At 38.2% G+C, this 12,422-nt stretch overlaps 1 protein-coding gene across 5 annotated transcripts in view; it reads left to right on the forward strand.

Annotated features, from left to right (window-relative positions):
• The first annotated feature begins 1,691 nt into the window (after positions 1–1,691).
• Positions 1,692–12,422, forward strand: part of LOC123503825 (1-phosphatidylinositol 3-phosphate 5-kinase-like) — a 29,860-nt gene continuing 19,129 nt past the window's right edge. For 2 of the 5 annotated variants that reach the window (XM_045253884.1, XM_045253886.1), the window contains exons 1-16: positions 1,895–2,018; positions 2,486–2,663; positions 4,038–4,189; positions 4,508–4,663; positions 4,983–5,172; positions 5,593–5,857; positions 7,213–7,452; positions 7,675–7,898; positions 8,007–8,166; positions 8,417–8,585; positions 9,100–9,206; positions 9,515–9,676; positions 9,829–10,030; positions 10,138–10,242; positions 10,527–11,733; positions 11,865–12,069. In XM_045253884.1, coding sequence (XP_045109819.1) covers positions 2,546–2,663; positions 4,038–4,189; positions 4,508–4,663; positions 4,983–5,172; positions 5,593–5,857; positions 7,213–7,452; positions 7,675–7,898; positions 8,007–8,166; positions 8,417–8,585; positions 9,100–9,206; positions 9,515–9,676; positions 9,829–10,030; positions 10,138–10,242; positions 10,527–11,733; positions 11,865–12,069 — 3,662 coding nt within the window. In that variant the 5' untranslated portion in view covers positions 1,895–2,018; positions 2,486–2,545. Of the gene's footprint in view, positions 1,806–1,893; positions 2,019–2,485; positions 2,664–4,037; positions 4,190–4,507; positions 4,664–4,982; positions 5,173–5,592; positions 5,858–7,212; positions 7,453–7,674; positions 7,899–8,006; positions 8,167–8,416; positions 8,586–9,099; positions 9,207–9,514; positions 9,677–9,828; positions 10,031–10,137; positions 10,243–10,526; positions 11,734–11,864; positions 12,070–12,422 lie in introns of those variants that run through there. The other 3 variants (XM_045253883.1, XM_045253885.1, XM_045253887.1) reach the window with 3 other exon arrangements.

Here is a 12,422-nt window from a genome sequence, read left to right on the forward strand (position 1 = left end):
CAGATTTTTTTTTTTATTATTTCAAGTTCTTACTGGGCCTTTATAGTATCAGAGAATCCTTTATTCTCTTTTAAGTGTGAAATCAATCTACTGATTGAAATATATGGACTTTCAAATGGTGTTTAGTCCTGTTAAACGGAAATTAATTTTTTTTATTTCATTTGTTTACGTTTTCAGTTCACAATCTAGCTAGTTCTAGAATGTCTTAAAAGATAGCTCAGTCTCTGTAAGATGTGTTAAAAATACTCACCAAGTGAAAATGGCTGGACTTGACAAGAGTTTTAATGAGTTTAGATTTCAATACTTTTGTTTTGCATAAATATTTCTTCATTCATTCACTTCTGGTTTAAGGTAAGTGTTGAATGCCAGAGAAGAGCGTTTATAGTGTGTATATTTTTTCAAAGAAATATATAAAGTCGAAATGACAAGACGTTTTAGGAGTTTATAAGTGAAAATGTTTTATACTTTCAACATAATTAATTCATCCAATTTTTTAAAGCTAGTTAGGCAGGAGATGTTTTGATGTTGGGGATATTAGTTAAAGTATTTATTAAGTCATAAAATAGTAAGCATTCAGTCGTGGCTTCGTTTTTTCTACGGGTCACTTTTAAAATTATTTACGTAGTTTAGACGAGTTCCGCTCTACCTGATGATGTCGCAGACAAGGTGGTGACTCATCATAGACCTGGGCTGGCGTCTCTTCCAACACCCTAATTCGTTGATATTTTGCGTAATATCTAGTGTTTTTAAGTGTTTTATGTACTTCTAAGCTCTGGTGGATAGATGGAAACAATAAAAGGAAGAAGAAAGGGGAAAGAAAAGAGAAGAACAAAGAAGAAGGAGAAAGAGAGGAGGAAGAGGAGACAAGCCACAATATTTAAATAAATTCCCCTTGTAATCTCCTCGTTCTTTATAATGCATTCTGTTGTTTTGAGGTTATACTTGGGACATTTTAAGTGTTATATGGTGTTTTGAGTGTGTTATCAGTGTATTTTTGGGTACATTTTGGATGTTTTCAGTGTGTGTTAGATGGTTTTAGGTATATTTTACATATCAGCGTGTTGTGGTGGTGTGTTTAAGTATTTAGGTGTATTTTGTAATTTTGAGAATATTTGAGGACATTTTGAGATGTTTTATGACAAATGTCTTTTGGGGTACATTTAAGTGCTATAAGTGGTTCGGGTGTGTTGGATGTCTTCTGGAAACCAGTAACAGCAAAGAGATGTCACCGTTACCTAAATTTCTTCCTTCTTCATTAAAACAAATAAGTATATAATAAAAAAAAGAATAAAAAAGATAATTAATATAATACCTTCAATAATTTCCAACAGTGTACGATATTCTTAGCCCACCGTAATATGTCCATCCTGCTGTGCTTCTCCCCTTCTTTCTCCTCACTCCTTATAGATTTATTGATACATTTATTGTTGCATTAACCTCTTCAATACTAGGACACACTTTTACCTTGAGATTTGTGTACGGTTCGGATTAGACTTTTTTTTATTGATATTAGGAAGATGCCTATGGAGGTCAGAAGATTAATGGTCACAGTCTTCAATTTTTATACCTGCATAAGTTTCACAAGCCGTATAAAATTACCAAATAGTGAGTAGAATGAATATTGAAACGGGTCATGGTACTCAAGAGGTTAAAAATGAAATAAATGATTCTGTATTGCTCCGTTGCGGCAGCTGAGACAGTGACAGCGAGAGTGAAGGCTGCTCCCGGTCCGCCCCCTCCCATCCCTAATTACCAGCTCAGGTGTCAGTTGCTGCTGCACCATCACTTCCTACCTATTGTTGATGGTGAGTTAATGACCGAAATGCTCTCCAGTCCAAGGCAGTGTTGGTAGAGGCGTGTGCCGGTGAGCTGTGGTGTGACAAGCAGTGGTTAGTGGTGACCATTGCATTGTTTGGGTCCTGGCCAGGTGACCGCCACAGAAGGTTCAGTAGAGTCTGTCTCCACACGCTAAAGTACTCGCCTCTAACACACAAGCCACTCAGACAGGCAAAGGAAAGGTTTGCTAAGTTACTTGTTTTTACTGTGGGTCTTGTTTACATTATAACTGGTTTCCATGACGTTAAGTTAACCTCTTCATACCATGACGCGTTTCCATATTTATTCTACTTACTGTTTGGTGATTTTATACAGCTTCAGAAACTTATATGGAGGATTATAATAGTGAAGACTGTGGTCATTAATCTTCTAACTTCCATAATGTCAATAAAAGGATGAAATTGTACACAAATTTCAAGGTAGAAATGTGTTTCAGTACTGAAAGGGTTAGAGACTGCAAGATAAGCTTACATCCTGTAACCTTTCTCTCTTTGATATTCATCTTTACACAACAACAGAACTCGTCTGATATAAGATCAATATTCTCTCCTAAATGCTGTAGTTATGATAACTTTCCTTTCTCATACTGACATAATTTGTTCTTTCATAGTATCCATCATGCTAAGTGTGTCCATTTTTTCTTCACCAGAATTCAGTATTTGTGTTGGGATGGGGGATCGCTAAGACTCAGATGAGAATGTTATGAGAAATGAGTCGTCCGATTGATTCTCCAACTGGCCTGACTGAATTTGGTCCACTGACGCCAGATGAAAAACCGCAAGGCTATGGATTCTCTCTATCTAAGTTGTTCCAAAGAGCTGTTAGAGGTAAAAAATGTTTCTCATTCTTGTTTGCCTGTAAATAGAGTCCATACTAAAACATTAACACTATATATCTTATCTTAGAAGTTATCTCATTATTTTGATCTTTGCAGCTAAAATTATAATTTTCTCAGTGTGGTGTGCAGTTAAAAGCAAAAGTTGTGTTGAGGTTTTATCTGAATATAAACTGTAACTCATGAAGCATTGGGACAACCAGATGTTTTAATTCCTGACACACCTTTTGTCTTTGACTGTGCATGTAGTTTGTGTTGAGGCTCCTTTGAATAGTATTCACTCATGGTTATGTATAGTGTGTTCAACTGAGTATGTGAACTGCACTAAAATTGTTGAGTACTAGATTAGTTTGCATATGCAGGGAGGTGTTATACTGAAGGTAAGGTTGCATTGAGTTAAAAAAAAATAAAATGAGGATGATTAAAATAAAGTACAAATTACAGTAGGGAGGAGTAGTGCCTGCTTGCTCATATGCAATTCTGTTAAAGTTAAAGTAAATTAGAGGCCAATTTTATTTCATATTGTAATATAAGATTTTAGCAAAGTATACAGCTTTTTAATGAAACCATATTTTGCGGGGTTCATTATTATGTACCTTTCCTTGTCTTCCTACATCTCTGTCAAGAAGAGAACTTGCTTGCATTTAGTTGTCTAGCACTGATTGTCGTGAGAGGGGTGCTGTTGCATGTGTGTACGTTAGCGGGAAGCAGACGTGTACCATCTCTCCTTTGTTCTCTTCTCTCTTGTTTCTTTTTCTTCACACAACTAGTATCCTCCTCTCTATCTATGCTTTTCAAGTTTACTTTGTTAAAAAGAAATATATGTACATGTATTCTCTTCATCCTTCCTTAGTCTTGTTACAGCTGCCTTTGTAGTTTTGGCTTTTCTTGTATAAGAAGCCTTTTAAGTATGGTGCTGTTCTAAAGGAAGGATTTTCGTAATATGATTATCTGGTGAGAAAGGAAAGCTGAGAGCAGCGTGTAGGGAGGAGAGATTCCATAAAAGCTTCACTTTTGTCTGCCTTACCATCACAAAAAGTAGGATCTGCCTTCAGGAGAATAAGTTGTTACTGTTGCTGACTTGGATGTGTGGGAATTGTACTGCACTAATGCATTAACTCTGAGATTTTCACTCATGCTTTGAGCTTCTACGTGCCTTTGTTATAGTTGTTTAATGTTTTCCTGTACTATACTTAAAAAAATTGTAGTCTATCAAAGCAGTTTTGCTTGTGTTGCCATTAACAATGTAAGCCAATATGGATGTGTTGTTCAGAGTCAGCCTTGGAGGAAAATTGGTGTGCTATGCTGTGACTTAACTCCTTTGTTTTGTGCAATGTATCTGAGAAGTGTTACATGCAAAATGCAGGAGGATCAGGGACACCATCCAAATCTAGCAGTCCCTCAGAACAGCAGAAGCAGACTCACCATGATCAGTCCAGGAACAGGAGTGGATCTGACCAGCTGTCTCTGCAATGTTCAGATAATCACAGTGATGGAGGGCCAAGTTGGCTGGAAAAGGTATTGAGTCATCATTAATTGGCATTGTTCCCTTCAGTAACTGTTCCTGTGATTATGAACCTTGTGTGTTTTGTCTTCTATACCAGCTTAGTTACCCATTTCAAGTTGCCAAAATAGGTTTTATTCCCTATCCGTGAAAAAAAATCAAGAACAACTTGCATTAACTGCTGGAGTTGTGTGAGCTTTTTATGGTTCAGGAGTAATATTTTGCTTTAAATTTCTAGTTCAGAATTTGGTTGTAAATTCTGTTGTCAATAATTTACTTGATTGTTTTTTTAAATTTCACATGCATTGAAAATATTTGCATGTCATTTCCAGGATGTGAGTGAGGCAAGTCATATGAGAGATGCATCTGTCTCCTCCCAAGAGTCGTCTCTCGGTAGCAAGTCTGGTGCAGCAGCCTCCTCACACCATGACCGAACACTCCCTAATGTACTCACCAGGATAAGAAACATTCTGGACAACCGTGGATCTGTGAGTAGCTCTGTGACTTGTGTCATTTTGAGTTTGTGGAATCCAGAGATGAGTAAGTACCGACTACAGTTCATTCTTTGTAGCGTTAGGAATGGAAGTGACTTAATGCCTGACGAGTACCCTGACAGCATTTTGTCATATCTTGTAAGGCCTTAGGTGTGTTGTTTATAGTATATGGGCCATAGAAATGACTGAGTTGATGCTTCCAGTATGGTACTTGCTCTTGATATAAGAAAGCAGTAATAATCTGATTGTAAATTGAACAAGGTCTGTGCTTCTTTTCTTGATTGGAGTAGACATATTTAAAAAAATGTTTCAGACTCCACAACAGTATAAGGATTCAGACTTCAAGCAGTACTGGCTGCCAGACAGTGTGAGTCGGGAATGCTACGAATGTGAAGAAAAGTTCACAACATTCCGTCGAAGACACCACTGTAGAGTGTGTGGCCAGATATTCTGTTCAAGATGTTGCAATAGCATGATACCAGGGAAAATCATTGGATATACTGGTAAGTGATTCATAAGCTTATTACAGAAACATTACAGTATATTTGATTATGTTCAGAAGCTGTGATTTAGTGTGGCTGTATATTTTTTGCCATTAACTTACAATGTACACTATCAATCCCTCCATAATGTACAATGTTTATTATCAACTCTCCATTTCACCATAACACACAATGTGTACACTATCAATCCCTGACTTCTCCATTTATGATATTTTTTTTCTAGTGATGGCTTTCATGTTAGATGAAGCACAAGTCCCCCTCCTCCTTAATGCAAACTTTGTGCAAAGTGATTTCTTCATTTAAAGGGTGCAGTACCGTGTTACCTTTATCTTACTTTGTTTTGTTTTGAAAATTGGCTTCTGTCCTGTTTACACCACAAAATATTAGGTTTTGTTTTAGATGGAAATTTTATCCCCACAGGTGAATTGCGAGTGTGCACCTACTGCTGTAAGGTAGTATTGTCCTACCTGCAGTCCAGTAATTTGGCTGCTGATGTGCTGGCAGATCTCCGCTCTCTTCAGGAGGAGCTCTTGCCTCCTCTGCTTAGCCAGTTTTCAGGTGTAGGTATTCATGAGTCAGCATTGTACACCTCTGCCTTGAGCACACCTTTAGCCACACCAAGAGGAGCTCATCGCAGGAGGCACTCACTGGGATTCCAGGAAGAAAAATATGTTGCAAGAACCAGGTATGTCAGTACAGTAAGTTATGTTATTAATTTGTAACAATTGAATTCTTCATTTGTGCACAAGTAGGAGCAAGACTGAAAATTCATTGAAATGCAAGTGTAGTGAATATTTTGAGAGAGCATTAACAGAGAAAAGTTAAATACCAGTTTAAAAAAAAAATTAAAAGAAAAGAAACTCAAAGTGATGTTGCATTAAGTTAAATCTCTTAGCAAATAATGAATGTAAGAAATATATTTGGTGTGGTGGTGTAATTGCAGCATTTACTCAGGTAGAGAAATTATCTTGATACATAAACATTGATATTATTAAGTACATACTTGATTATGTGTCTACAATATGAAAGATTTTGTTTGTGCAATAACCCCTTTACTAAGCAACAGCAGAGTTTATGTTTACAAATATAGGCAAGACAAACTGAAGTAGGATGGAAAAGCTTTACTAACACCAAACCACTTAGTGTTATCGGTAAAATTTGGCCAGACCCTTATGAATGTGGTTCTACTGTATGATGTTGTAGTGGTAGGAAGTAATTTTTGTAATGGTGCTGTGGCTGCCTTGTGATATTGACTAATTGTAAACTTTGTAAATCAGTGTAATGATGTGGAATCATACTTTAGCACACTATGAAAGAGATGCACTTTAAAGAAATACAAGTGCTCCATGATGTGATGGAGTTGTGTGAAATTGTGTCAGAGGCTTAGTGCAACACTCCACTCCTTGCCCTTCAACTCTGTACCTCTTGCATTTGCCCCCTCTTATATCTTTATCTATACTGTTATCTCAATTCTCCTTGAATTGAAACTTGTTACATTCCCCACCTTTATCTTTGGTGGGGGTCAACAAGTGTATGAAGTGGCTGCATTCTCTAGCGGTTACAGAAATTGTAGACGTTTTTTGCCTAGAAAGCTCTGTTGGTCTATATTCCTGTCAGTGATAAGCAGCTATGGTGGTGATGTAAATAACTTCACATGGTTGGTATTTTTTATTTTGTTTATTTATTTATTTATTTTGTTTATGAACTGGCAGATGCCAGTCACTGCACCTCCTCATTTTGCTGTGTATTGGTAGCTGGCCTCACTTGGTCCATCCAATAAACTTACTTATGGTCAAATGCAATGTTGTTTGTGTTCATAGAATAAATGTATCAATGGGTTGTGAGGGGCCTATTAAAATCCAATTTTATTTGTATGAATGTTTTTTTTTTTTTTTTTTGTTATTGCTAGTATAATTATATCTTATTTGTTTGATTATGTTATTACAGTGGTAACACTATTTTGGCATGTGTTGTAACAGTGGTAGCAGCATTTTAGCTCTTCTGTATGACTTTGTTATAGCAGTGAAAACTTATTTTCAGGTATGCTAGTGGGGAATTGCAAGCTTTTGGTGTTCACCGTGACAGTGGTCAGATGACTGCTGAGAGGCAACTGCTGCTCCAAGACTCTCATCAGCTGCACTCTCTGTGGTCACAGATGACAGCAGCAACAGGGGGTTTACTACTGGGCTCACACAGACACAGACTCAAGTCCTTCAATAATTGTTTTGTTGGAAGGGACCTGGTGCGCTGGCTACTTGTAAATGACAAAGCTTCAAGTCAGTAAGTTGATCTTGTCTTTTTAAATGTAAATTTGTCTTTTTCTGATGTACTGAATTATAGCTCAGTGGTGATGAACTGAAGGTCAGGATTTTAAGTACATGGTATGATTTTATACATGTTTTTTGTGACATACAGTGGAACTGTATCTGTATCTGTGTCTGTATTCATGATTGTACCTTGGTAACTGGAGGAGTTTTTAATACAAATTATTCTCACTTTCAGAGCTTCAGCAGTAGCAATAGGACAAGCCCTTTTAGAAGCAGGATACATCTTGTGCATCTCCCAGCTGGAGCAAGTGTTTGTTGATGATTATGTCTTGTACCGTCCCTTGCGTCAGGGCAGCGGAGACCAGGAACGGGTTGTCCAAGAAGACCTGGTTTCTTCACAAGAAGTGGGACAAGAGCCCCTGTGGGTGAAGCAGATCCCTTGTGTCACTGAAGATCCAGGTAAGAACTTTGAGTCAGGTAATGTATCTGGTGATGAGGGGGTGGAGAGGAAGACAGGCTTATGATATATGTCAGAGGCAGGTCTAACCTAATACAAACTTTCTCCAGAATGCCCTGGTGAGTCTGTGGGTGGACAGCCTGTGTACCAGGAGCCAGGACACGCTGTAGAGACTCCAACCTCCATCACATCATCCACATCCAATTACTGTCTGGACTTCAACCTTCAAGATCATGTTGTATCCATAAGAAAGCCACAGAACACAACCAGGTGAATTGCATCACTTTCTTATATTCATGTTTTATTGTGATTTTAGCCATACTGCAATAATTGTATTTGAACAAGTGTGACTATGACATTCAAGCCTATAATCATAATTTTTTCTTTCAGAAAGGTATAGCTCTGCTAAATCTTTTGTCTGCCAAACATTTTGGTTTGGAACTCATTCAAAATTAATGACGCTTTGATGACAAGTTAACTGTTTGATAATTTTTTTTTTTTCTCTCACCTTTGTTTTTAGCAGACACAGTAGCATGGACAGTGACAAGCTAGATAGCAAGGCACCACAGGAGGCTGACTCGGCACCTTACTCCACCACTGTGTCAGCGGCCCTCAGTGCCAGTGCTCAGCTCACTCAGCCTGGAGATGTCCTGGGAACACCTGCTGCTGTCATGGCTGAAGTGTTACAGGTGAATGATTTGCAAGTATTTGGTAATTAGTGATTGGATCATGAGAACGAGAAGTTCCACTTTGAACGCTTTATATAAGGTAACATAAAATTACATGTTTCCCTGTTTAGGTAACCAAGCCTCGTCTGATTTGTTATAGCTGTTGGATGTAATTTTAGGATCTGGGATACCTTTTAGAATGTATTAACCAGTAAGATTTTTTTTTGCTAGCTATATTACATACACCTTGATGTGCCTTCCCACCTCTGTCCAGCTACTTACCTGTTGTTATGATGTTTGATAGGTATTACTAGAATTGTTGGTCTCAGTTGAGTGGTTGATTGGAACTAGGTGAGTAGGTCTATTAACTCAACAGTTTACCAAATTGCAGTCTATTGATTTCAGATATGGCTTTATTTTTCATCTGATAGTATCACAAATAGTACTGGTTATAAATCAAATGTGACAGTGTATAGAGTATCTTGTATGAAATGAAAATTGATGCTTCATTTTGTCATGTTTTGTGAATTTCCAGGCATTGCGAGATAATGATGGAGCTCAACTTCAAACAGGGTTAGGAAGCCAGGAGAGGAATAATGTCTCACAGGATACAGAAGATGCCTTGATCAAGCAGAGGCTCAGGTCAGTGTATACTTGCTCCTATTTTTGACATTTGCACTATTGTTGTTACCACAGTTATGATCACCTCACTGATTGCAATAATATTCTGATCCCCATGTATTTTTATAATTAAAACAACAAAATCTATATAAAAATACTTGTATATGCATCAGCAAGTGTGTCAGTTCCAAATTACTATGGTCTTATTATAGTGTGATTCTTGGTTCAGCTTCAAATGCATGATAATTTTGACATTAGGCACCATGCATCACATTCATAAACATTATTTCATGCAAAATTTGTGCATCCGTTGATATGTTTATTTTCAGTTCTTTATGGGAATCTCATGAGAGAGCACTATTGTGCCAACTGCTGGATTCTGGAGGCCTGTCTCCCTCTTGGGCCGACGTGATCCTTCCCATTGTCCACACAGTCACTGATATTATCCGTCCAGATGTGAGGAATGACAGTGATGACATGGACATCAGACAGTGAGTGACGTGTGGTAGTGCTGTGTTGTGAGGAACATTTTATAGTGGTATGAATTAGTGGTGAAAAATTAATGTCCTGTTTCAAATGCTTGATCAGATTTATGGTTACTTACTCATATAATGTTAAGTAACTGTGACATGGCTTTTACTAGGTATGTGCAGTTTAAGAAAGTTCCTGGAGGCAACAGAAGTGACTGTCAAATACTGAATGGAGCAGTGTGTACCAAGAATGTGGCAGACAAGTCCATGGCTGTGAGACTGACTGACCCACAGATCCTGCTGGTTGCCTCTACCATAGACTATCAGAGGGGCAATGACAACAAGCTGCTCTCCTTTGACAACCTTCTCCTTCAGGTAATTGCTGTAGTGCTAACTAAACACTTTCAAAATTGTAGATCAATTAATGTAATTAATGTAATGTGTCTTGATTCATATTACATTTTTAAACATTTTTATTTCAGGAAGCAAATTATCTCCAGAATGTTGTGGCAAAAATTCTCTCTTACAAACCGGATATCATTCTGGTTGAGAAGAGCATTGCATTTCTAGCAAGAAAGTACTTACAGGTAAGAGTCTTGCTTTTTGCTGTGATGTATGTTTTTATTTATGATCACCAGCTTTATTAACTTTTTCTGATAAATTTGGTATCATTAGATCAGTTCTTTAATGAAAGGGAAAAAAATTGCAGAATCTTGAAGCACTTGCAGCCTGAAAATAAGTTTAGTTGATATAATCTGCTATAAAAAGTTACTGGAACAATAAAAAAAGTTATTACCTCAAATTTGTCTTCTGTTGATTTTTTGCTCAAAGATTTCTGTTAACTTGAGAAGTGTTGATCTTTATTCCACAGGCCCATGGAATCACTCTGGTCATGAATGTAAAGCCCTCAGTGATGGAGAGGGTGGCCAGATGCACACAGGCTGAAGTGGTTTCCTCCATTGATGCTCAGTTGACAAGACCAACTTTAGGAATGTGTCACAACTTTTACCTGCGATCGTATCCGCTCGGTGGACCAAGTAGATCAAAGACGATGATGTTCTTTGATGGGTGCGCCACTCATCTTGGGTGCACGGTCATCCTTCGCGGTGCTTCAAATGCCGAATTGAAACGCGTCAAGAAGATAATGAACTTCATGATATATGCAGCTTACAATTGGAAACTTGAACGTGCCTTTTTGAGAGATGAATTTACCTTTATTGCTCCTCTTCCTTCAGAGAGCTTTGATTTAGAGGATCAGGTCTTTGAGGACTGTGATAGTGCACCAGGAAAAACACAAAATTTAGGGGAGGATTCTCCAGCCCCAAGCAATAATAGTGAAGTGAATCCTAACTTGGAAGACAATGCTGCCAATAACAAGGAGTCCTCTTCATTCCCTCTCATGATGGATGTTTCAAAGGATGAGAGTGTGGAAAAAGATTCAGAAAATAACTCTTGTGGAGTACCAGTGCCAGCAGCTGGTGCTGTGGAAAGGGCCAAGGTATCTCAAACAGTCAGTGATTTCAGTGATCCTTTACACTCCTACCTTAACTCGGGAGCATCTCCTCAAGAAAGTCCCCTTGAGCCACCTCAGGGAACATTCTCTCTAACAGAACAGCCCCTGGCTAACAGTTTCAGGAAGGCTGTTGATGAGACCATATTGTCTTGCTCGCCATACTTGCGGTACAGTGTTCCGTATTTGGAGTCTGAGGTTGGACAGAACTGTTTTCTTCGCAAGTATTTCCAGAAGGATTTGTATTTTTCTGTGCAGTTTGAAAAGGATAATCTCATGAGGCGGCCAAAGTTCTCAGAAATGGAACCAAAACATGCAGGAAATAGTAGTAACATAGAAATTCAAGACTTGCACAATTTCATTAAACTTAAATTAACAAATGGAGTGCAAGATAAAAATTTTCAGGCTGTGCTGGCAGATTTCAGAGCTCGTGGTGGCCAGATGAGAAACATTTGCAAGTGTGAAGACTCTGCAAGTGATGTCGTATATAATGAGTACCTGAACATCTGTGTAGAGAGACCTAGCAATGGTCTTGTAATTGTAGAGAGTCTTCCTTCTGTGACTTCGGGTAAGTTAACACTGTATATATTGTTTTAATGTCTATGATGAACTGTTGTCATTGTGTGCAGGGACTTGCTACTTCCATGGATGAAAGTGATGTGGATGCTGTTTTCATGTTGTAGTTTTCTTGCTGTGCAGGTCAGAATGCTGAAGGAGGAAACAGCAGCATCAGCAAGGCAAACAGCAACAGCTTGTGGAGTGGACAGAGTGCTCTGATGCTTACTGCAAATGGTCGTGTGGATGCCCTCCATCCTTTCAACCACCAGCGGCTCTCACTTCTCTTCAGCAGCTACTCCCAGATGCCCGAGTCAGGCTCACCTCCAGCCTTTTGTGTTAATCCTTGGTGAGTGTTGTTTTCTATGTTATCATGGGAACAGGCTTACAATAATCTTTAATAATAAGACCGTGAGGCTGAGATGAATTTATATTTTGTTTCCATGGCCTGTGTGTCTCTTGTATCTTTCACAATAAGGTCTTTGCTCTCTTGCATCTCAAGCTAGTTCATTACTCTGGACACTGAAATTAAGTCTTCTTACTCTTTCCTTTGTTGAAGAGTCAATAAAGTAATCTCCTTTAATATAGCAGCTCTCAGGCTTAGTATAGGGAATCAAATAGTGACTGAGTATTTCAAGGGAGATTTTCTTACTTTTATTTATTTATTTATGCCTTTTGATGATTTTCCTAAACTTTTTTTCC

Source organism: Portunus trituberculatus, chromosome 14 (assembly GCF_017591435.1).
Source record: "Portunus trituberculatus isolate SZX2019 chromosome 14, ASM1759143v1, whole genome shotgun sequence".
Classification (NCBI taxonomy): Eukaryota; Metazoa; Arthropoda; class Malacostraca; order Decapoda; family Portunidae; genus Portunus; species Portunus trituberculatus.